The 25,277-nt window shown below is 45.6% G+C and overlaps 1 protein-coding gene across 8 annotated transcripts in view; it reads right to left on the bottom strand.

Moving 5' to 3' along the window:
• Positions 1–21,792, bottom strand: part of nbl1 (NBL1, DAN family BMP antagonist) — a 38,358-nt gene extending 16,566 nt beyond the window's left edge. The window contains exons 1-2 of one of the 8 annotated variants that reach the window (XM_041206754.1): positions 18,622–18,699; positions 14,392–14,591 (exon numbers count right to left, since the gene is read on the bottom strand). Coding sequence is in view for 2 of the 8 variants with exons in the window: in XM_041206748.1 (XP_041062682.1) it covers positions 21,012–21,031 (20 nt within the window). In the remaining 6 variants the exon portion in view is untranslated. Of the gene's footprint in view, positions 1–618; positions 707–14,391; positions 14,647–18,621; positions 18,700–18,840; positions 18,865–21,011; positions 21,239–21,546 lie in introns of those variants that run through there. The other 7 variants (XM_041206753.1, XM_041206748.1, XM_041206749.1 and 4 more) reach the window with 7 other exon arrangements.
• Between the last annotated feature and the right edge of the window lie 3,485 nt (positions 21,793–25,277).

The following is a 25,277-nucleotide window of genomic DNA, read 5'->3' as shown; positions in this document are numbered from 1 at the left end:
GACTCTCACCCAGCACACGGAGCATTACCATGTCTCTCACACAGCACACGGAGCATCACCATGACTCTCACACAGCACACGGAGCATCAACATGACTCTCACACAGCACACGGAGCATTACCATGTCTCTCACACAGCACACGCAGCATCACTAGGTCTCTCACATAGCACACACAGCATCACCATCGTATACCATTGTGAATGGGAACAATGATGGAGGACTCACCTAACCTACTTGAATAGATCCTATCAGGGGGTCGCCTAGCAACAATGGTACAAGTAAGAAAGCTGGACTTTCCCAGCACCTGCAGTGGGTTCGGAACAAGGAAATCTGGTCCCTGGCTAGGGATATGCAGGACACAAGGATAAGTCATGAAGTTGAATGAGGCTAACAATGTTTTACAAAGCAGAAAGATATACTAACCATGAACAAACTTCCTTATTTAGACAGACAATTGTAAAAGGCCACCTCTTTTGCCAAACGCATAATGAAATATCATTCCCATGGAAATCACATTACAGGTTTTACAGATAGGGCAACGCTGTCAGAATTGGCAGGGGATGTACAAACTCAGCAATTAAAATTCATCACACAGAGAAACTTTAAGTTTACTTAACTGGACTGGCACCGACACAGGACCTTAACTCTCACAGACTGAACGCTGGCTCTCTACCAGTCACAGCTACATTCCTCATCGGCCAAATGGAGGAGAGGAGCCTGGAGTTTATATAGCTTTCCAAACAGGCCAAAACAATCAAATTCAGAGCATCAGTTATTCTTAAACAGTCAACAAGCAGGTTACAATCAGCATTGAGCAGTTAGAACAAGCAATGTAAACTGTAACATCAACTATCTCAAGCAAAATATCACAGCCCCCTGGAATTCCCACTCCAAGATATCCATTCTCTTTTAATAAACCAGCCCCTATTCTCAGTGCCAGCCACATGTCAAACTCATTCACTTGGCCCCCACCTATTTCCTCACAAAGATGCCAAATCTTTGCTGTGGTTTTACTTCATTTGTTGTTTATCACAGTGTAAGACAGTAACAAACATCCTAAATTGGATCAATAATACAAAAGCAAAATACTGCTGGAAATCTGAAATAAAAACATGAAATGCTGGAATACTCAACTAGTCAGGCAGCATCTTTGGAAAGATGTAACGTCATCAAGCTGGAACATTAACTCTGTTTCCCTTACCACAGATGCTGGCCTATTGTTGGCACCCCATCCACCATCTTAAACATTCACTCTCTCTGCCACTGACGCACAGTGGCAGCAGTGTATACCATTTGCAAGATGCACTGCAGGAAGTTACCAAGGCTCCTTCAGCAGCACCTTCCAAACCCACGACTTTTACCACCAAAGGGACAAGGGCAGCAGATGCTTGGGAACACCACCAACTGCAAGATCCCCCTCAAGACACACGCCATCCTGATTTGGAACTACATCACCATTCCTTCACTGTCGCTGGGTCAAAATCCTGGAACTTACTTCCTAACATTGTCCTCTTTTTTCCTACACCACATGGGCTGTTCAAGAAGGTGACTTACCACCACCTTCTCAAGGGCAATTAGGGTTGGACAGTAAATGCTGGTCCAGCCAGTGACACCCACATCCCATGAATGAATAATTAAAAAAAAACAGCTGAGTTATCCCAGCATTTCCTGTCTCTATAACACAAATAGGTCATATGGGTCATATTAGCCATACTCCAAATTCCCAAACAAGAGGCTGCGTTGAAGCCATACACTGCTCAGGTCATCCTGCAGCCAGTTGGTGCATTTAGGATTGGGATGAGGATAAATTACTTCACTCAAAGGGTTGTGAATCTTTGGAATGATCTACCCCAGAGGGTTGTGGATGCTCCATCGTTGAATACATTTAAAGCCAGGATAAATTTCTCAGGGAATCAAGGGATATGGGGAGCTGGTGGGAACGTGGAATTGAAGCTCAAGATCAGCCATGATCATATTGAATGGCGAAGCAGACCTCACGGCCCATTTGGTCTACTCCTGCTCCTATTTCTTATGTCCTTGTATATAGTTCAGGATTATGCACAATGGGCCTGAGAGGCATTGCAGAGGATTGCGAAGCTGATCCCTGGTATCAGAAGGATGAACTGTGAGTAATGACTTGATGAGCTGCTCAACCTTAGAAGGAGACATCTTAGAGGGGATATACTTAATGGGATAGAGAAAGCAAACACAACAGAATACTTTCACATACATGAACAATACTGAGGCCAAGAAACTGAACCCGTTTAGAGCCATTTGGATGTTGTACTGAAGAGATGCTGTGGTGTTATTCTGGAAGCATCAGGCCAAATGGGTTCAACTAAGATTGTGATTTCACAGGTACCAGGCACCACTCTGATACCTCATCCAAATGCCCATGTTGCACTTTTGAGCTTAGCAAGAAGTGTCAACTCCTGCCTCTGAGATCAATGTTCACTTGTTTCCACCACTGACCCATTATGCCTGTAACATATACTATATACAGAATGTATTGCAGCAAGCCATTAAGCTGATTTCAATGGATCCTCCTAGCCCAATGATCTCTACCATGGAGAAGGACGTGAGCAGCAAGATCATGAGAACAACATCATCCCCAGGTCCCTCTTAAATCACACACCACCCTGACTTAGATGCCTATCACCATCCCTTCATCACTGGGTCAAAATCCTTTTCTTAGGACAACTAAGGCTAGGTACATAGAAACATATGAATTAAGAGCCACTCAGCCTCTTGACCCTGCTCCAACATTCAATAAGATCATGGCTGATCTGATTGCAACCTACCCACAATAACCTTTCACCCCCTTGTTTAATGTATGCAGGTGATCCAATATTAACCAGACACTTCTGTGGACATTTTTTTTTAAACAATCAAAGGTGAGTTTGATCTTTTCCCCCACTTGACATCCACTTGAGCATACTTCCAACAGGTGTCACCATATGGAGATCTACAGCAGAAACCCCTGGTTGATTTCAGGAGCACTGATGCCAGTCGCAGCACCTTACTGAGTCCCCATCTAAAAGCAGCACAGATCCGGCTTCAAACACAGGCTCTTCAAGCCTATACCACTTCAGGTAGTATTTATACCTAGCTTACCATCAGCACACCTTCCAGCTTCATGCTAATGTTATTCCAGCAACTGTTTAGATTCTAGTTCTCATGGTCTATGATCTATAGCCGTTAGTCTATCAACAGAATTAAATCTTCTCCATTTACTAAGGATCTATATCGCTCTATCACATCAAACATCCATGCCCTGACCACTCATGCAAAAACCTACATGCCAACATTCTGAACTGCCCATACACTGTAAGACTTTGATGTCTGGTCCTGTTCTTTGGCACCTTTCTCTACTCATCCATACCCTGAACAGTGAATGTGCTAAAGACTGTACAGAAGCTGGGAACATCCCCATTTAACATTTAACTTAACTGGACAGTGAATGAAACTACCTTTGCCTCATCACAGATTGAAACTGGGCACCACAATATACGAAGGATGTGAAGGCAGTGGCAAGGATACAAAAAAGATTTACAAGAATGGTTCCAGGGATGAGAGACTTTGTTACTTGGGGAGATTGACAAAGCTGGGGCTATTCTCTTTAGAGAAGAGAATGCCAGGAGAGATTTGTTAGAGGTTCTCAGAATCAAGAGGGAGCAGGTAGGGAGTAGATAGGGAGAAACTGCCCCCTTTAGTAAAAGAGTCAAGAACCAGAGGGTACAGATTTAAGGTTGTTGGCAAAAGAAGCAATGACGACATGAGGAAAAACTTTTTACGCAGCGAGTGGTTAGGATCTGGAATGCGCTGTGCGTGTGGCTGAGGCAGATTCCATCCTGGCTTTCAAAAAGGGAATTTGATAATTATCTGAAGAGAAACCATTTGCAAGGCTACGGGGAAAAGGCAGGGGCAAGGAACTAGCTGAGTGGGCTTTACAGAGTCAGCACAGACATGATGGGCTGATTGACCACCTTCGGTGCTGTTACTATTCTATGATCCTATAACTGAGCTATTTTATTCTGACAGATTGAGTTAATTCCTTCACGTGGCTGTTGCTCATTTAAAAATGTGTTTGCTTTGATTACTTTGGCCTGTTTTGAAAGGTTATATAAACTCTGAGCTCTATCTAATCAACTTGGCATGATGGAAGCAACAGATTTGGCTGCAAGACACAAATTTGAACTTTCCAGTTGTATGGCAACATTTTTTTCAGAAACATGTTTTTGCTGACAAGGGAAACTCCTTTCTCACAGTTTTAGAGAGAAACATATATGCGTATAAGTTTGTGTGTGTGTGTGTGAGTGCGTGAATGAGTTTGTTTTTTTTTAATCATTCGTGGGATGTGGGCGTTGCTGGCCGGGCCAGCATTTATTGCCCATCCCTAATTGTCCTTGAGAACTAAATAGTTAGGCTAGGCCATTTCAGAGTCAACCACATTGCTGTGGGTCGGGAGTCAAATGTAGGCCAGATCAGGTAAGGACAGCAGATTTCCTTCCCTAAAGGACATTAGTGAACCAGATGGGTTTTTACGACAATTGACAATGGTTTCATGGTCATCACTAGACCTATAATTCCAGATTTATTTTATTAAATTCAAATTTTACCATCTGCTGTGGTGGGAACCCGGGTCCTCAGATCATTACCCTGGGTCTCTGGATTACTAGTTCAGTGACAATACCACTATACTGCCATTTGTGTGTGTGTGTGTGTGTGTGTGTGTGTGAATGCGTGTTTCTGTGTGTGTGTAAGTGAGTGTGTGAGTGTGTGCTCATGTTGTGTGATTTAGTTTGTATGTGTGTTTGTGTGTGTGTGTGTGTGTTTGTGCATGTGAATGTATGTGCAAGTGTGCATGTGTTACGTGTTGTGAGAGTGAGGTTGTGTGAGCGTCAGTTTGAGAGAGAATGTGGTGTGGTGCACGTATGTGTGAGAATATGTGTGTGAATGTGAGTGTGTGAGTGCATGTGTATGAAGTGTGTGCGTGTGAGATGTGTGATTATGAGATGTGTGTGTGTGTGTGTGAGTGCCTGTGCCTGTGAGTGTGTGCACATGTTGTATGAGTGTGTTTGTGCGTGTGCATGAGTGTGTATGAGTATGTGTGTGTTTGTGAGTGTGTATGAGAACATGAGATGTGTGTAAGTGAATATGTGTCTGTGTGTGTGTGTGTGTGTGTGTGAGTGTCAGAGGTGTGTGTGTGTGAGTGAGAGAGATGTGAGTATGTGTGTGAGGTGTGTATGTGTGTGTGTGGGAGTGTGTGTGAGAGATGTGAGTGTGAGTGTGTGTGTGTTTGAGATATGTGTGTAAATGTGTGAGAATCAGCAACATCCACCCATGCTGGGACACACAATTGTGATAAAAAGTGAGAGCTCATCATTCTAATGAAGAGCGGGGAAGGGGAGGACAGTGGTCTCTGCTGATGTTACAGCTCAACTCACTGCTAACACAGCATCAGTGAAACTTGATTTTAACCAACATCTCAGGGATACGAAAAGTCTAGTAAAAATATCAGAGTTTGCGAATAAAGAAGTGCTTAAATAATTGCACTCATTAAAGTGATTTAAATCTCATTCTGGTTTTATTTCCTGATCTCCTTCAGGTTTCCCTAAGTATTGAACACCACTTACCAGTCAGGTGAGTAGGTAGGTAGGCAGCAAGTAAACTGCCCCACATCCTCCACCCATACCACTGTCTGAACAGATTTTGGGAGCCAAATGAAAGGAGCTTGGGTTGAAACCTGCCTTCACCCCTCTGTCCTCCAGATGCCTGAGCAACATCAGTGATTCACAAAAGCCAATACAGGCCATGTATGATGTAGCCTATCATAGATTCAATGACCCTCCCTCTCCATCTCCTGAGGGAATGTTCTATATAAATACTTCCTAATTCACAATGAAAATCAAAATAAAATTCCAGATATTCATTCATTTTGAGAGTCTTTTTTCCAGAGGTGATCTGACAGCGGACTTTAAAATTATGAAGGGATTTGATAGGGTAGACATGAAGAAAATCTTTCCAACTGTGGGGACTCCAAAATAAGTATAAGAAAGTCACTAATAAATCCAACTGGAAATTCAGGAGAAATTTCTTTACTCAGAAAATGGTGAGAAATTGGAACTCGTTACCATTATGGAGTGGTTAAGATGAACAGCATAAATGCATTTAAGAATATTAGAGATAGGAGCAGTTGACAGGATTAGATGAGGTGAGGAGGGTCATATGGAACATCAACACCAGTACAGACCCATTGGGCAGAATGGACTGTTTCTGTGAATTAAAAGCTATGTAAACCCTGGCTTGCTATCCTTATCCAAACACTTCCACCACCCCACCCTCCCCAAACCTGGAGGAATTACGGGGAACTCTCCCTGAATATTTTTGGTATGGGTTACACCCTCTTCACTTTCTCCAGTTCCCATGTTTGCCGTAAATGCCTCTGCCAATTTTTGTACTGGGTGACATCTGTTTTTTCTCTATCAATGCATTATATGTCTTGAAGTGCTGGGTGCTCTTTGTCTGGCATGTGGAACAACACACACCATATACGCATCTACACAGGATACCCACTCCTTTGTGTGCACAAAAGCTCCAGTTAGAAAGGTACAATATATGCTCACAATCCTTCACATGTGTCATTTAGTGGAGCCCCTATTGGACTGGTCCTTTAAAAAATGTTCAATTTCTCATTACTTCCGACTCTACAAACAATGGGAGCACTCTGGACACATAACATTTTACTAATGTCAAAGTTTGTATTTGTTCAGTGCACACTGCCCCAAGCTCTAAATAGAATGAATGCATAACACATTAGCTCCATGAATGGAATCAATGCACGCTGCCCTGGACTGTGAATGGAATCCGGGCACAACAGGCCCATGAATGAAATATAATTTCCATTTGAAACTACTCACAGTGGATATTCTTACTCAGATATCATGCACATACGGAAAGACTCTAACTCTTTCCAGCAGGCAAGAAACTGGACAGTAGTGGAATTAAAGTGGAGGTGGTGGATTTACCATCTCATTCTTGTTGCGCCACCATTCTTCCTGTGGCCTTCCGTTGGGCAGCTGGGGTGCCCAGCAGAATGAGGCGGGTACCTCATGTAAATCATAGTCCTATGACATGCACAGGACCCCATTACCCTAACTATCAACTGGGCAGAGCGCCCTCTGTAGACAATCTGCTCAGCAAAACCTGGCAAGAGGAGGAGGTGTAAATAAAAAGAGCTAACATTATTTTTATGAGCCAGGGGTGCTGGGCTACACCTCCGCCTGAATAATGTTGGCCCTGGCACTGCAGGCTTCCCTCTCCACATTCGCAAACACTCTCACACACTGACCTACCCGTCCCCAGGCTGGATGGGCTTTTGGGCCATGCAGTACTGGGCTGCAGCAGCAAGCTGCATTGGGCCACCTGTTCAGATGAGGTTCCTGTTACTTAGGAACATAGAAGTAGGAACATAGGAGCAACAGTAGGCCATTCAGCCCATCGAGCCTGCTCCACCATTCAATATGATCATGACTAATCATCCACTTCAATGCCCTTTCCCCACACTATCCCCATATCCGTTTATGTCATTGGTATTTAGAAATCTGTCAATCTCTGTTTTAAACATCTCAAAGGCTGAGCCTCCACAACCCTCTGCAGTGAAGAATTCCAAAGGTTCACAGCCCTCCGAGTAAAAAAATTTCTAAAACACTGAAAAACATTTCCCCTCATCTCGGTCCTAAGTGGTTTCCCCCTTATCTTGAAAATGTGGGCCCCGATTCTAGTCACCAACCAGGGAAAACATCTTACCTGCATCTACCCTGTCTATCGCTTTAAGTATTTTGTGGGTTTCAATGAGATCACCTCTCATTCTTCAAAATTCTAGAGGATAAAGGCCCAGTTTCCCCAATCTCTCTTCATAAAGCTGTCCTGCCATCCCAGGAACAAGTCTGGTGAACCTACTTATATGTTGATGAGGCTTTGCCCATGCAATGGAGTGGGCCTCTTGCTGGCATTATCAAGTAGCCAGGTAGTGCGCTGGCACTGCAGCATCTAATGGTTAAAACCTACACCATAGGGCCACACCCACAGCAACTGCAGCAAGAACCCCTTCCAACATGTCATTTCACCCGATAGTAACACTGATAAAAGTGAAGGGTGTTGTAATTCTACAGTATGACATCAGTCACTTTGGTCAGCCCAAACATTCACCCAACTATTTCTATTTGAACCAATAATTCAAAAAAAATCTGGGAACTGGACCGGACCTGCTGGGGGTTCTTAAATAAAATTGAGGTACAGATCATGACCAAATTGAATGGCAGAACAGGCTTGAGGGGCTGAATGGCTTTTTTCTGTTCCTATGAGATGGGTTATTAAGTATTATTGGAAGATAAACCACTAATTACATTGGTGGATAATAAACATAAGAAATAGGAGGAGTAGACCATGTGGCCCATCGAGCCTGCTCCACTACTCAATCTGATCATGGCTGATAGACTAGTTACTTACAGGCCTAACCCATCAGTTTACTTAATAAATTACTCATTTTCTTCTTTGCTCCTCCTAAGCTTTAAATGCCCCATCCAATATAGCCCCTGTCTGACCTTCATCCTCACTGTAGTGAAATCAGAATGTTGTACCGTCTCCTACATACTCTCCCAAGACCTCAGAATTGAGGAATCCTTCACCTTCCTTAGTTATCCCTTCCCCATATAGTTTACAGGCTTTTGTAACTCGAGCTTGGAGTCAACTAATCACCACCTCCTGATTTACCTCAACTTCACCTTTTCAATCTGGATAATGCCCTAATGGTTTTTACCCTTCACCCGGGTTTGCCAATGATGAAAGCCAGTTCCTGTTTGTATGTTCAAATTACAGCACCGGTAAAGAATGGAAAACACCATGCAACAAATTGTAACAGAAGATAACATCACTGCATTTGTTCTATTACAGGCACTGAAAGCATCTCTGCAATTGGACAGAGTTTGCCCCTCAGGGGTCCCATAGAATGAACACTTAGTGCTCCCCAGCTGGACCACCCAGAGGGATCTGGTACCAATGCCAGGGTGCGTCTTCCTAGTGGCTTCTCCTGAAAATAAAGAAAGTGGTCACTTGATCAGGAAACAGGGCAGGGACTGACAGGAGGTGAGGGACAGAGTGAAGAACAAGGATGAAAGAGCTAGGCGAAGAATGGGTGATCCATTCCTGTGACTGGCTACAGGGCCATAGTCATGATGCAGGGATCACAAAATCAGATGCTACACAAATCCTGATGCTAGGAATGAAGGGGTTGTTAGTCATCACAGCCCACTTTAATTAATTTTTCTGCAATGACTGGAGGCAGAGAGCATCTGAAGACGGAGCTTAACTTCATTCCCAAAGGTCCCAAACTTTTGGCAGCTTTCTACCCCTGTCATATTACTCTACTATCTGCCTGTTGCTGAGGGAGTCCCAAGACACACATGTCCAAACATCGCCTCCATATTCCAAGTGCCTCTCTTCTCATTGACCATGGGCTGAGTAAGAGGACACTCCCCATCCACAGGTAAAAATTACCTTCGCTGGAGGTTCACAGCACATCAGAGGTTGACAATCAAATTATCCCACTCCATTTAGAGGATCTTATATGGACATTTGCTGCAAATTGATTTGGGCGAACTCCAGCAAACTTGAGAAATGTGGATATTCTTGAGGCACCTTTGAGTTTTGGAGAATTGGTTGGGAAGATACAAAGGAGAAAAAAAGTAAAATAAAAAGTTGATAGAGGAAATGTGAAAAATTTTGCTTGTGTGTACTGTGATTTGCTCTGCAGTGTGGATCCAATGATGTGTCTTGAGCGATAATTAGGAAGGCTCTTAGACTGTTCAGTACTGAGAATGAGGCAGTATGGAGCTTCCATTTTATGCCAAGGCCCAAATGAAGATGGGCAAGGTCATGACTTAATAGCCAGATGTTTGCTTTGAAATTCATCAAAAATACAACCTAAAGCACAAAAATAAAGCTTCCATATCTTAAAGGAAATGGACTTTGATTATTTTAAATAAGCAAACTTTCAGTATCTGGTTTAGAAATGTGCCTACTTCAAAACAGACTGTCTAAGCCAAATCCATAATAAAAACAGGAAATGCTGGAAAAACTCAGCAGCTCTGGCAGCATCTGTGGAGAGAGAAACAGAGTTAACGTTTCGAGCCCAATATGACTTTTCTTCAGGGCCTCCTTCTTCTCTCCAAACGTTAACTGTTTCTCTCTCCACAGATGCTGCCAGACCTGTGGAGTTTTTCCAGCATTTTCTGTTTTTATTTCAGATTTCCAGCATCCGCAGTATCTTGCTCGAATCTTAAGCCAAAATTCATGATGATTATCGGCCAATAATTATTCATGTCCTGGACTTGCATTGATTGAGTTAAAAGCAGTCAAACTTTCTACTTATATTAGGGTTGTAGCAAAAGCAGCATTTCCAGACACCAGTGTATCCACTCAGATAAGTTCCTATATTTGGGATGATTGCGGTGTAGCTAACTCCATGGAGCCACGGTACAGATTGCATCTCCAATGTCTCCATTGGACCTGTACTCATGTTACAGATTTCGAAGCGGGTGCAGCACTTCTCGCTCCAGAGTTACTTGCTATTTTCAGCCGGATTAATGTGAGCGGCTCCTGTCTCGTGCCTGAGGCACTGCGCTGCTCAAACTGAAAATTACTTCCTTACCGCCTGAGAGTTAGACTTGCTGCCTGACCCCAGAACGCTGGTTAAATAAATGTTTTGCAAACAGGTATCAGACTAACACTGAACATCAGCTCAAAGCACAGGCCTGGGTTACAGCGGTTCAACAATATGAGACTGTGTAATCAGAACCAGTCTGAGAGATCCTGATCTGATTCATTTGCTACAGTTCATATTATTATTGTTGTTCCCTGGTTATTATAATTTCATTTCCTAGTCTGCATATTTTACCATAAAGACTGAAATTTCTATCTGTTCAAAAATCAAATTAAAGCAAAATTTCTCCTTACAAATCGTGTATAGCTTCATTTTTGTTTCTGCATTGAAGTTTAAATACAAGTATTGTTTTCATCCAAGCTACTTGGCTCATTCCCGTGCATTGGGGAGCCTGCTGGGACAAGCTCCAATGTGAATGCTGTCAAGTTTGATTCCAGCACAGCGTGTGACCTGGTGCCGTTTCAATAAACTGCATTTGTTTCATCCCACACTGCATCGCAACATGTTAAAGGAGGATCATCCGAACTTGAGGCGCTGTCTCCTCAGCAGGCGTCCCCATTTGCCGTCCAGGAGTTCAGTGCAGCAATGTCCTCCTTCCTACACACCCAGGTCGGTTATATCAGCTCCCACAGATGAGCTGGACAAACTTGTCATCTCAGTGAGATGGATCATCTGATTGCGCCAGTGTTTTTTTTTTTGGCGCCAAGAGGTCAGGTCAGTCCGGAATGGATCGGGCAACCACGGAGCTACATCATGAGTCACCCACTGGGGACGTGACTCATAACATCGAACGAGTTTGGAGTTGTGCAGCAGCCAAAGTCTTGGATAGTTTGGAAGTGCAGCTACACAACAGCAGCTCAACCCTTGATTTCAAGCCCAGTTTCAGAAAAACCAGGAGGCTTTTTTTTCCTCTCTCTGTGCACAACATGGAATGATCTGCCTTACACAACTTTGAGTTTCCTTATTTGGGTCCTGCAATCCCTTATCTTACAACCCAAGGTCCAAGGCAGCATTGGCATGAGGTGCTGCTCATGACCGCGATGGCCAACAATATCAGAAAGGGAGTTGAAAGGCTCCCTTGAAGGCAGCAGCAGTACCACCAACAACTTGTGCTCATGAAGTGCCTTCCATGTGGAACAAAAAGTACCAAGTTCCTGGTCAAACCGAGGATACCGAGCTAAAGGGGATATCAGGAGGCATGACCAAACCTTACTCAAAGATACAGGTTTGAAAGGAGAATCTTAAAATAATTTGTATTTCTATAGCACCTTTAACATCCACTGGAGACATTCTAAATTATTGGAGTGAAGAGGGTGATGGGGTGATGTCCACAGGAAGTTTGCTTTTTTAAATTTGTTCATGGGATTAGGCGTCACCACAAGGCCTGCATTTTTTGCCCATCCCTCATTGCCATTGAGAAGGTGGTGGTGAGCCCCCTTCTTGAACCGCTGCAGTCCATTTGGTGTAGGTACACCCACGGTGCTGTTAAGAAGGGAGTTCCAGCATTTTGACCTAGTGACAGTGAAGGAACAGTGATATATTTCCAAGTCAGGATAGTGTGTGGCTTGGGGGGGGAACTTGCAGGTGATGGTGTTTCCATGCATCTGCTGCCCTTGTCCTTCTAGGTGATAAAGGTCACGGGTTTGGAAGATGCTGTTGGAGGAGCCTTGGTGAGTTTCTGCATTGCATCATGTAGATGGCACACTGCTGTGCATAGCAGAGTAAACAGTAGTTTCCAAATCCGTCAACCCACCACATCATAAACTTACATTTATACAGCTCCTTTCATAGAGAGTATTTCAAGGTGCATAAATGGAAGTGAGCAGGTCTAAAAGAGAGAGATTGTTAAAAGTTTTGTTGAAATGACCAACTTTGAGAAGAAGATCTTTAAACATGGAAGAAGCAGGAGAACAGACAGGTTCAGGGAGACTGCCAAACGTTGTGTCAGCGACAAATAGCCCATTGCTGCCATGTCGGAATCATCTCAGTTGGAAAAGAAAGCACCAATCACAATGACTGTTCGTGCGGTTTCTCTCCCCCCACCCCACCCCACTCCACTTTTGAATATATTTATTTTGCCTGCGTTTGCTGCCAATGCCGTACATGCACAGCCACCATCTTTATCGGGGGCGATGTGCATCAGGGCGCATGCATGGTCATCACTGGCTCCGGAATTGCAAGTATTACAGCCCTGGCAGTATCGAGCTAATGCTTTTTACTGTGCTTCATTTTTCACAGGGTTGCAAACAGAATTGTGGCTGTCACCGGGTGGATCAGGAGGGTCCCCTCCCTCACCACCCCGATCCCTGGGAACTGCAGGGATGGCTGACCGCGGGGCTCAGGAAGCGCGGAATTGCTTGAAATTTCAGACCGGCCAGGCCTGCCCAGTGGTAAAAGCAAAATGCTGCCGATGCTGGAAATCTGAAACAAAAACAGCAAATGCCGGAAAAGCTCAGCAGGTCTGGCAGCATCTGTGGAGAGAGAAACAGGATCCTTCTGAAGAAGGGTCATATGGACTGGAAACATTCACTGTTTCTCTCTCCGCAGGCGCTGCCAGACCTGCTGAGCTTTTCCAGCATTTTCTGTTTCTGTTCCAGATGTGCCCTGTGCTGGTCGCGGGAAATTGGAGCGCAATTTATTGAGTTCCGAAGGCTTGGTTGGCGTTAGCCTTTCCCCCTGGTTATCTAACATCTGTGGTGTGAATCAAGATTGATATAAATCAAGATGTTTGTGGCGTAAACCAAGATTAGCATCGCGAACGAAGCTTCACTTCGACCACCACCCCACCGCACAGCTCACACGCACCTACGTCATCAGATTCCGCACATGCGCGGACTGATAAGGGCGGCCATCTTGTGCTGGCTATGACGCGGAGATTTGTTTCTTTCTGCACACATTTACGTTCAGATATCGTTTCCCTGTTGATTGGGGGGCGGGGGGGGGGGAGGAATGGGAAGGAATAGGGACGATGCCCCCATGTTTCTCCTCACTGGCCTCGGTGAACAAGCAAGAGAGTAAACCCAGATGACCTCAACTCTCAGTAATCCCTCCATGTGGAGGGCAAGAGACACAAAGAGTCGTCTTTAGGTACAACTGTGAATATTGTTCATTTTGAAGAACTAAATTCAGCTGACTTGGATTGTTGGAGCAACTCCTGTCAGTCATATTGTAACAAACTCCACTCAAAGCTGTGCTTCTGTACCTCCTCGTCCTGTAAAGATAAAAGCATCTGATGGTATCAAAATGCAGATGGATGCCTGCCACTGTGCTGTGGGATGGTGGAATGGGGTTTGGAGCATTACAGCAGTGCATCTTTGACACAGTCACCATATTTTTATTTCCTGTAGGTTTTGCATTGCTTTTGTTGTAAAGCTTTGTCTCTATTTTATCTGCATCTGTTTCTTCACATTTATATATCCTACAGTGAATTCACCAGAATTGCTGTCTCTTATTCAGTGTAGGTAGTAAACACACCCATGGTATCAACACTTCACCCGCTAAGGGCCTTCAAGTTTGCAATGTCCTACAATTCATTTCAAATCCTAAACAAAAACAGAATTACCTGGACAAACTCAGCAGGTCTGGCAGTATCGGCGGAGAAGAAAAGAGTTGACGTTTCGAGTCCTCATGGCCCTTCAACAGAACTGGCCAACATTTCAAATCCTACCTTTCGTAAATATGGCACCGCCTGATCACAGTTTCCTGGTTGATCTTCTCACCTCTCCTACTCTTTTCAAATCCCTGCACTCTACCTTCACCTTAGGTGTCTCAATGAGGTTGTCTGTAGTGGGTTGCCAACCCTCCAGGATTGGCCTGGAGTCCCCGTGAATTGAAGATCAATCTCTAAGAAACTGCCCTGCGCAAGCCCTGGAGAAAAATCATCGGAACATTGAAAAAGATTGTTTTTTTTTAATGTTCTTTGAACATTTCTCTTTACCAGATATAATAATATTTAAAATGGGGGGAGGGGAGGTTGTTTGGCAGAGAGTCAAGCATAATCCAATTGGGTATTGAGTGTTTTTTGCTTCCAATTGGCGTAGGGAGGCAGTACGTCAGAAGGATGGATGTGTTGGCCAACTAATGGCTGGAGTGTGGAGGCAAGTCATGTGATGAAACCTCCAGGAATACATTTAATCGCAGTTGGCAACGCTAGTTATCTGACAGTTTATACAAACAGAGCTGCTGCTCCATGCAGCCTTTCGCATACAGTTGTGACGCCCCCGTATAACACAAAACATACACTTCCCACCCCAGCAGGTAATTTTCTGGGAAAGGTACCAAAAACATGGGGGAAAAACAGCCCGACTAGGGGGGAAACATTCCTCCCAAATCTTCCGAGGGCGATCGAAACCTATTCACTCTTGGCGCTAGCAACGCTGGTGCGTGGATCTCCCACTTTCCTCAGTAAAGGCAGCTTTGTGGGCTCTCTGAATGAGCAGAGCCACAAAAGGAGGTTCTGCGGCAGAGAAAACATGAGAAGGCAGAGGGAAAGTCACTGAGTGACTCCATCAGCCTGTTTCCTTACCAGAAGAATTGCAATTCATAAGAAATAAAAGTCGTGGATTTAAAACCATTGCCAAAAAGGCTTAGAGGGGATATGGAGAATTGTTTTGGGAGAGGGGGCTGTCCGAATGAGAAATGTTTCACCTGATAAAAGGAGGTCGGAATTGTTTTAAAATGGAGCTGGGCAGGAACTTGAGAATGAGGAATTTACAAGGTCACCGACAAAAATGCGGGGAGGTGGCCCAACTGGTCTTTCAGAGGGCTAGCAGTGGCGCGACGGGTCGAATGGCCTCTATGTGCGCTGTGAAGTTCCCCTGATTCTCCTGTCCAGGCGGCAGCACTGGTTCGGGAAGGCAGTTCCCCTACTTGGGATGTGTTGACTCATCTATCTTCCCGCCATTGGAAAGACTCCACGAAGATCATCCCTTCCCCACCCCCGCGGCAACAGTAATTGTCCAACGATGCGCCCGAGTGTCTCATCGCTTCCCTGAGGAATGAGAATTATAATGAAAGAGGGGGCGGGGGGGTGTTACTCTGTATAGAGGAGTGACACCAGGGCATTAGTTGTGAGGATCTCTTTGCCTATTAAAAACGAATGGGTATGGGTGATGCCGGAAGACTGTGGCACTATCACATTTGTGATCAGACAGTTTGAAGGTGAGCTCATCTTTTCCACACGCGGCTGTGTTGCACACTCGAGATCGTTTCGTTACTGAAATCTGCACTGAAAACTGCTGAGAATAAATAAGTCCGAAGACGGGCAATAAAACCAAAGGCCAGCAGAGGGCCTCAGTCAGGCTTCAAACTTGAAAGAAATGGCCTCAAAAAAAACTCCTTCAAATCTCAGGGCCGCTGCAAAGATAAAGCTGCTTTGAGTTTTAACATACCGCCAGTCAAGCGAGACTTAGACTTGAAACAATTCCTACGTTATCGGATATTTTTTAAAAAAACATTGCGTGCCGCTTAATAAAAAGCAATAGTGCGCGAGGACGGGAATTCTTAGAAAAAGCCCCTAACATAAAAAACAAAAGCGTGAAGCACTTTCGGATTTGGCAAAGTTGCAGGAAAGATCAGAGCTGGCTTTAAAGCGGTGAAGAAAATGGTTCAAATGTGTTGACCCAGCTGAGGTGTTTGAATGTTTATTTATTGGTCTCAGAACAGGCTGGGGAATCGAAGCCAAAATGATGAGACGCTCACACGTATGGGTGGGCCAGGATTATTGGAGATATGGGGCTGGATGGTAATTTTTAACATTAAAAAACCAGGTCAAAAGCAGCTCGGCACCATTGGTACAATGCGTTTCTTCCTGTTGGCCGCCTGTCTTTTTAAAACTGAATGTCGACTCCATGTAACAAGAGAGCTTTGGAGATTCCTGTCAGATGTGAATGGACTGTTTTTAACCCAGAAACCCAGAGGGTAAATAAATCCCGCTCAATTTTTAAGGGTTCACCACTAACAAAAAAACTTTAGTTTTTACACCCGATTATTAAAATAACAAAACCTGGATTGCTGAAACAGGCAATCTGGCCACATCCATCCAGACCACTCAACCCGGGCAGGTGTCCAGAGGGCCGCCCCAACACCCCAGGGGTATGAGGTGATTGAAAAGGGTGGGGGGGGGGGGGTGAAGAGGTGTAAACCAGACATTGAAAGGAACGGCGGCTTCTCTCTCTCTCACACACACACACTCAGAAGCTCACGGGGCTAGAGAGGGCCAGACAGCGTTCGGGACAACTGGGGTCGAACTGACCAGACGCTCCCCAGCCCAGGAGGGGGGGGGGGGGGGGGAGTTGGGGGTGCCGGAGCTCTGTCACGGGACAAGGTTAAAAAAGAATCGGTGTGTAAACAGAGCCCGTAAGAGACTAAATGAACGGTTACAAAGAACTTTGTGGCCCTGTACAACCCGGGCTCTTTCACAGTCACGTTTAAACAGTTTCGCAAATCCCCAAGGTTGTCCTCAGAAGGGACCGAGGTAAAAATCGAGCCCGAATTAGACACTGCGTTTGCGCCCACCACATCAGACACTTTCCCGGGACTGGGATAAACCCTTCGGGGCAGCAGTTCATCCGTCGGGACAGGAGGATTGTTCTTTTTAGAAAATCCCCTGCAGCGAAACGTATTTTTAACAAACCCGAAATGTACAGACATAAAAGACATGCTTTTGAACCGCGCTCTGTGAACGCAGTACAGGTTTAACCCTGGACACAGGTCGTAGCTGCTTAAATCCTCCCTTCAAGTTTTACATAATTTGAGATTTCAAACACGAAAGAGGAATTCTAACTACAAAAAAATGTACCCGGTGATAGAAAGGAAAATGTTCGTAAAGAGAGAGAGGGAGAGAGAAAGCACAATTCGAATTAAATTAAATCTAAATAAACGGATTGTGGAATGAAATGGTGGGGGCGGTGGGGGGGGGGGGTGTCTGAAGGAGAATTAAGATCTTGACGTAAGAGGCAAACCTGATGCCTGGAGTTTTACAAACACTTTCCCATCAGAAACTGAGGTTGCTCGCGAGAAACTGAACCACACGGCAAGACGCAGAAATATAATTGCACCCATTCTATAGCACAGCAGAAAGTGTCAAGAACAACAGCATCCAGGAGCTTTCAAATCTGTTTGAAACTGCAGCGGGTCAGAAAAGGGCGCATTTCTTTTCTGCCCCTTGCGATATCCACATTGAACTTATTAGAGGTGAAAATGTATTCCCCGAATTGAAACCTCGGTTTTATTGAAATATTCGGGGATTCTTTGATCAGTTTAATCTCGGGTCTGGAACAGTTTAGTTCTGAGGACAGAGTCCGAGTGAAGTCCCGGGTTTCTGCCGCCGGAAGCCCTCTGGGGGTGGGGGAGTAAGGAGGGGGGCGGGGTGGGGACCCTGGTTACTGTCTGCTCTGAATTTCTCTCCTTTTAAAGCCCAGGTTCTTCCCACCCCACCACCCCACACCCCCCCCCCCCCACCCCCAATAGTTTCCCTCTCAGAAACCCTCCCCCCTCAAAGCTCGCCTCTACCGGGGCTGTTAGCGGCCCTAAAGCCGTTCCAGAATCGGGGTGGGGGGGAATCGACCCATGGGACGGCCGCCCATCCAACAGCCCGGGGGAGGGGGGTCCGGAGTTCGGGAGAGCCTCAGCCCCCTCCCCTCCCCTCCCACCTTCGGTCCCTCCCAGCCCCTAGCGCCCACCCCGCTCAGATCCCGGTACCGACTGGGTGCTCCAGCTTCAACCGGATCCCCACGGGTCTGGGTCCCGCCAACCGCCGTTCCAAAAAAGCCCTGAATGCCCCCCCCCTCCCCCCCCTCCCAGACCCCCACCCTACACCCCCTTAGCCGCTGCTCAAAGTCCCCGTACCCTCCGGCCCTCCCGTTAAGAAACAGCCGCGATCCAAGCGGAGACTCACCGGCCGCTCGCCTGCCGCTTCTCACCGTCTCCAGTGACTGGGATTCGGGGGTGGGTGCTGGTTGGGGGTGGAGAGGAGGTAGTGGTGGCGGGGTCGGGGCGGGGGGGGAGGCTTGCTCGGAGCCCCAGCAGGAAAGCCAGTCCTTTGAGGGGTGTGAGAGCCGCTCTCTGAACCAGATTTTTTTTTCAATCAATTACATTTTCTCGACAGTTAATTTACCTTCTCATCAGCAAAACTTTGTCCAGTGTAGGGGTGTCTGCTTGAAGAGGGGAAAAACGCTTTTATATATATGTAGAGACAGTTTCTACAGAAGGGGGAGGAGGATTGGACACATCAAAAACACGCTGCTCTCTATCTTAGGCTCAAACGACAAAATCGGCAAAATTTTGAATAAAGTTCTCTGAGGAGTGAGGCCAGAGCCGCGCTGGTTAATGGAAACAAAAGTTGGTTTCAGTCAAGAGACTCGTTCCCTGAATGTACCTGAGCCGGGGAAAGGGTCCGGTAGTTAGTTGGTGGGACACCTGCATTTAACCTTCCTCCCTGCTCCGAATTCAAACAGATATTCGGCTCTTCAGGGCATTAATCCGTCCACTTGTCAAATAGGCTTTAGGCGGTGTCTCATCCAGCGTTTACCAAAGGATGGCACCTTTTATTAAGCCATCAATGCCAACCAGGGTGGCACCCCCTGCCCCCCGAATCAACCGAGCCCAGTTTACAGACAGAATGGGCACCGCTGCTTCAGGGCGTTGGAGAGGCCACGGGAGGCAATACAATGCAAAAGGGGTGGAGGCCGCCATTTCTGAGTATGGGAGTTCCCGATCTCAGTCGCGCCGTCACTAACAGCGAGTCGAGATTCAGCGGGAAATAAATGTCAGGGAGTCACAGGTGTGGAGGTCCTACAGCCTGGGTGACCAAGTATCTCTGATAGACTCCTCACCTAGGCATTTCTCAGCTGGTCTGGGATAAAGGGAATGGAGGAGGGGAGGGGTGGTACTGTGAGAGGACTAATAACATTTTAACCGAGACATAACAACCCTTAAATTCACACCTTAGGAGGTTTTTTTAACAAAAATATGTGAACTATTATGTTCAAAGTAGGACATATTGGTGGTGGAGAATGGCATAATGCCCATTTCTGATAACATTGTTAGCATCAGGCACTCCTAGATCAGGCCCAGGGTAAAGCTCCCTGGGAACTGGCCCATCAATTTGACTCAGAAAAATGCCCCCTAATGCACCAGCTTGACTACGTCTAGTTCCTACACTAGTCATCATGCGAGATAGCCCCTTAACACTGAACTGTCTTCAGTCTTGTGTTGTAGGTCCACATCTACTAGGATTGAGTTGAGATGAAATCCGGGCGGCGGCGAACAGAGCGGGTTTTCGTCCAGTCAGGGCTGGATTTGAAGCCAAATGCCCGAAACTAAAAATTCACCGGGGGGCGGGGTAACATCATCCTCAAATTATCTATACTAACTGGATACTGTTGGAACCCCATAAACCTTCAATGTAATGTGTTAGTTGTTTTACTGTGTATTAAACAATGGGACGAGTTCCACCTGTCAGAACTGGTTAATATACTTCAGTTACCAAAATGAAACAAATGGCAAAGATTAAATGTAACTTTACCGCTGTACATTAAACTCCTGACTGACAGCAATCTGCAGATCGCGGCAAAATCCTTGCAAAAATCTATTCTATAAAGTGAATGTTCTTAAATTTAGTACGAAATTGCACTCAACTTAAACATACTTAACAGGAATTCAAAAAGGACTTTTATTAGCGTTCCCCCCCACCCCCTCCTTGCTGAAGGTGCTGATTTTGCTGTATTTGGGTGCCCTCTAGTACTTGGGCCGAGTGCCCATCCGGCATAAGTGTGCTTGGCGAGTGAGCCCCAATATAGAGACAACGGCAGAAACCAGTCCTCTCCCCTCGCCTAATGAGCGCACACACCCCAGAGTCGCCAGCAGCAGTTACTGCCCGCTGCTCAGGAGGGGGACCCTGTCCTGAACCCGGGTCTCTGAGACCGGCTGCAGCATTCGTACCGAGGATCCGCTATCTCACAGCCCCGGGTGGCTGCCTCCACTGTATGTACTGCCAAAAATAATGCGGGTCACTTTCAACCCTCGGATCGGATCGCTCACTCTCTGCAGAACCCGGTGGGAACTAAGGTCCGACCAAGTTCCACAAGTGGGAGTGATCTAGTTTTATCAGATTAACATGGTGGTGGTGTGGGGGGGGGGGTAACATTATCCCCAAATTATTTATACTAACTGGAGTCTGATGGAACCCCATAAACCGAGGTTTCGAAATAAAAACTCTCAGACATTTCTAGGTAAATTATATCCCTGCTGCCGTATCAATCCGTCATTTTCAGATACCTCCCGTACCGATGATTCTTGAAGCCCATCGATCTTTCGCGGCAAGAAATGGCTCCTTTCACCGTCCGTGTGCAGTAAGATTAAAAAGGAGGATCAGATCATTTTGGCCCTTTCTCCTTCGGTCCTCTGCCCTGGCTTCTTTGTAACTTCTCCAACACAACCCTCCAGATGTAAACGCCAAGTGTGTGACATGTGAAGCAGAAGAGGATTAAGAATTCTTGGAAGTTGGTGGTTCTGCAATTCGCTAAAGGAGGCCGGGGGGTGGGGGGGGGGGGTGTTGGTGGTGGGGAGGAGGAGGAGGAGGAGGGGGAGGGGAGCCATCCCTGGCCATTCCAGGATGATAAAAAGAGATAAAACACAGTCCAGGATGAATCCTATTGGAAAATGTGCATATTGTGGGAGTTGTGGTGCTCTCCCCTGGCCGGTGTATGAAGGACAATTTGCCGGCAACAGAAGCTGCTAACACCCGGCCGCGAGTCTCCGCTGAGAGACAGTGGCCGAGCAAAGAAAGCAAACGGGGCAAACTGGCAACACGACTTTTTACCTGTGTTTTCGAAGCAAAGTCCTTGATTGTCCTTTCCTTGGGAAGTTTGACGGTGCCGAACGATTTCTCCTTGAAAACGCATTAAGGTGTTTCCAGCTTGTTTGAATCGAGCCCTTTCCTAATGCTAAGGGATGCCGTAGAGACTGTGTAATCCAGGGTGACTGTCAGCAGATATAACAAGGAAATCAGCAGTCTAACAGCGCCGTGTTAAACTGGAACACGCTTTTATATTCTGCTGCACTCCATCTGGCCTTGGTTGCTTGAAACTTACTTGCAGTGGGTGGTGCTCATACTTTGTGACAGATATAACAAGTCTGAGAGGTATTACCAATCCCTGATGTGATAACAGCAACCACCACCACCGCCCCCCTCCCCCCCAACCCCTCTCTGTACTCCCCTCCCCGCAGGACTGTGTACAATCTGAATGGGTTTGTCAAAGCAGGCCGTATTATTAAAAGTGGAACAGCTGCAAGGAGCGGAAACGCGCCCTGGAGGAAATGCGAGGTCCGGGAGCAGTCCTGATCCTCACCGTTGGAATGTGCACTAGAGCCGGCCGCTTTGATATCAGCTCCCGGCCTAATCCTCACCACCGCTTTAATGCAGCCTCGGTCTACATGTCATCCAGAAAGTTAATGGCTCTAGCATTTCACAATTTGATCTTACAGGAAGAATCGCTGTTTAACGACCGACGTGGTTTGTTATATTGTTCCCCTCCAAAATAAAAGGCCACAGTAACTGCACGGTAACCACATTGTAGCATTGTGAAAAATACCATGCGCAATCCCTCCTTTTGTAAATAAGGTTTTGTTTTTTTAGCAAGAAGCTTGTTAGTGCTGGGGTAATGGATGCATTTTACATTTCAGGAACGCGGCAGGAATCTCCAGGGCAGGTAACTGTAAACGAGAGTTAGATACAGAGTGATGCTCCCTTTACACTTCCCCCATCGAGCACTTCGATATTTCATCCCAATCTGGGACACAAGCTGCCGGATTCGATAGATGTTAGAGTCCATTGTGCTCTTTTGAAGAGAGAGACGTTATCCAGGACGCTATCTCTCCTCAGTCAAAACAGATGAACTGATCATTTTACAATAACAGCTCGCGTTCACATAACACCCCGTTAACATGAGAAAATGTCCTGCGGTGTTTCACCAACAGATGTAAGCAAAAACAAGCTGGGCTGGAAGCGAGACCTTAGAAGAGGTGACCAAAAAGCTTAGGCGAAGGAATGGGCTTTGAGGGTGTTTTTGCAGGTGGAGCGAGGTGTCCAGGTGAAAAGATCTGGAGACGGAGTCAAAGCCCAGGACAAAGGTTGCTGAATGCTTTGCTATGAATGGTGAAGGAAGAGGGGATGCAGGATCCGGTATAGGGAGGAAAAGCTTTTCAAGGGGGATTATGGAACTAGAGGAGATTGCAAACAGGGCGGAGCAAAGCTTTGTGGCAAGATTTCTTAACCAGGACAAGAACTTTAAGTGTGATACATTGGGGAACACCAGAGGTTTCCGGTGGGACAGAATGTGTGTGGTAGAGTTGGAGACGGGAGGCCAGTGAGGGGATGATTGGTGTTGTAAAGCCCAAAGATGACAATGGGGTTTTAGCAGTGGAAGGGATGGGTGGTGAAGGTGGGTCGTGGCGTTCAGGTGGACGTAAGCGGTTTTGATGATGGATAGCTGCGGCGCCAGGAGCTCAAACTTGGGTTGAGCCGGGCGCTGAGATTACGAACCGTCCGCTTCAACCTGAGAGCAGGGTTGACCTGAGAGTGGAGTCGATGGCGGACGTCGAAGGAAATGACTTTGACTTCCAAAGTCGAGCTGGAGGAAGCCAAGGATTTTCCAGGAAGCTGCCGGACAGAAGGTGCAAAGCCATGGATATAGTCGAGGGATCAAATGATGTGAGGAGGGAACGCAGTTGAATATCATAGGCAGGCATGTGAAAACTGGCATTATACAGGCAGCTGAATCTGTCCAGGGACAAAATAAAAAGGTAAGAGGATAACCCTGGGGCAGTTCTCCTACTGATAACGCAGGAAGAAGCCACAAACAGCAATGAGGTTAAAAACAGCTGCTTTTGCCTACATAACAGTCTCTGCACTCCAAATCATTTAAAACCCCGCCATTTGCGGAGGCTATTTTCTTGGAAAACTTCGCAAATGTCGAATTCGCAAACGTATCTTATAACGTGAGTCAGTTAGGTAGGTTCCATCCATTCAGAACAATTGATACGTTTATAGACAATAAAAACAAAGTTTTAAATAAATATAAAGGTGTCCTGTTTAACAAAATAAGAAATATATATTAGACATATTAGTATGTATTAGGCCTTCTTCACCGTCACCAGTAGTACCAGCAGTAATTCCTTTATTACTTTTTAACGTGCTGGTACAATTCAAGCGCCTTGCTTCTAATAATTTGGCCATTAACTGTTTTTTTTTTTGATGCTGTTGCTCTACCCAGACGTTAAGTAACTTCTCCATTTCTTCCAAGTGTGGATCTCTCATACTTACAAAAGTTAAACTGGCAGTAGGACTACACTAAAATTGGCCCTAACTTTATCTTCAGACTGTCTAATGTACCCACTTGTAGATCCATTAACAGTGTTCTCTGGCCATCGTGGTAGCACCTGTTTTTCAGCCAGCAAGTGTCATCGCTTTTCTAGGATATTTGTTGCTTGGTTCAGATTCACTCATTTTTCAATAATGGTGACTTAAGATTGCCCAGATGCTGCACTGTAGACAAAAAGGAATTTGTAGCAACTGTGAACACCCACGTGCAAACGCTCCAGTAAGCAACATGGCAGACGACGCATGAGCAGTGTGTATCTCCTAGCCCAGCAAATGCGGGATGGACACCTTCCATATGGTATTTTTCAGATTCATTTAGGTGCTTTGACTATTTTATAACATTTTCTCCAGTTTTTCTTCTAGCCTTTTTCTCTGAAAGCTGTAGATAAACAAACATTGGACCCACAATTGGCAAAATAAACAAATTTGCCAATGCGAAGACCCAAATGGCAGGATTTTACTGTATGTGAAACACTGTGCCATGAGAGATTTGATAAGGTACTGTATAAATGTCAAGGTTTTTTCATGAAATATATTCCAGATCTCACTGCGATATGTCAATTGAAAACAGCCAGCATGCACAGAAATTACATGTGAACATTGGATGAGGGCAGATTTTGGCTAAACTTTGGTGCTATCCACAGTCAAATAGGCTTCTCAATAAAAGAAAATGGCAAGTTACTGGACCATCTCTCATCGAACTCTAACCCAGCCTTCAGAAGAGGAGAAATTAACATAAGAAATAGGAACAGGAGCAAGCCATTCGGCATCTGGAACCTGGTCCATCATTCAATAAGACAATGGCTGATCCGATTGTGGCTTTACCTTTACTTTCCTGCCTGCCCCCACGTAACTCTCGACTCTCTTGCCAATCAGAAATCTGTCTAACTCAGCCTTGAATCTATTCATGACCCTGTCTCCACCCCTTACTAGGGCAGAGAATTCCAAGCACTTATGACCCTCAGAGAAGAAATTCCTCATCTCTATTAAATGGGAGACCCCTTAATTGTATATGGTAAAGAGTAGGGATACATTCAGAAAACACGAGCTTTTTCAGTGTTATTTTAGTTGGAAGAAAAAAGCTCACGTCAGTTATTTCTTGAAGCACAATTCACTGTTGATCAATCTTTAGTTGATGCTGTGATGAATCACAAAGACTTCAGATGCCACCA

The sequence above is a fragment of the Carcharodon carcharias genome, chromosome 15 (genome assembly GCF_017639515.1).
Source record: "Carcharodon carcharias isolate sCarCar2 chromosome 15, sCarCar2.pri, whole genome shotgun sequence".
Lineage (NCBI taxonomy): Eukaryota > Metazoa > Chordata > Chondrichthyes > Lamniformes > Lamnidae > Carcharodon > Carcharodon carcharias.
Note: the sequence above shows the minus strand (reverse complement) of the source record. Positions and strands in the feature narration are given on the sequence as shown.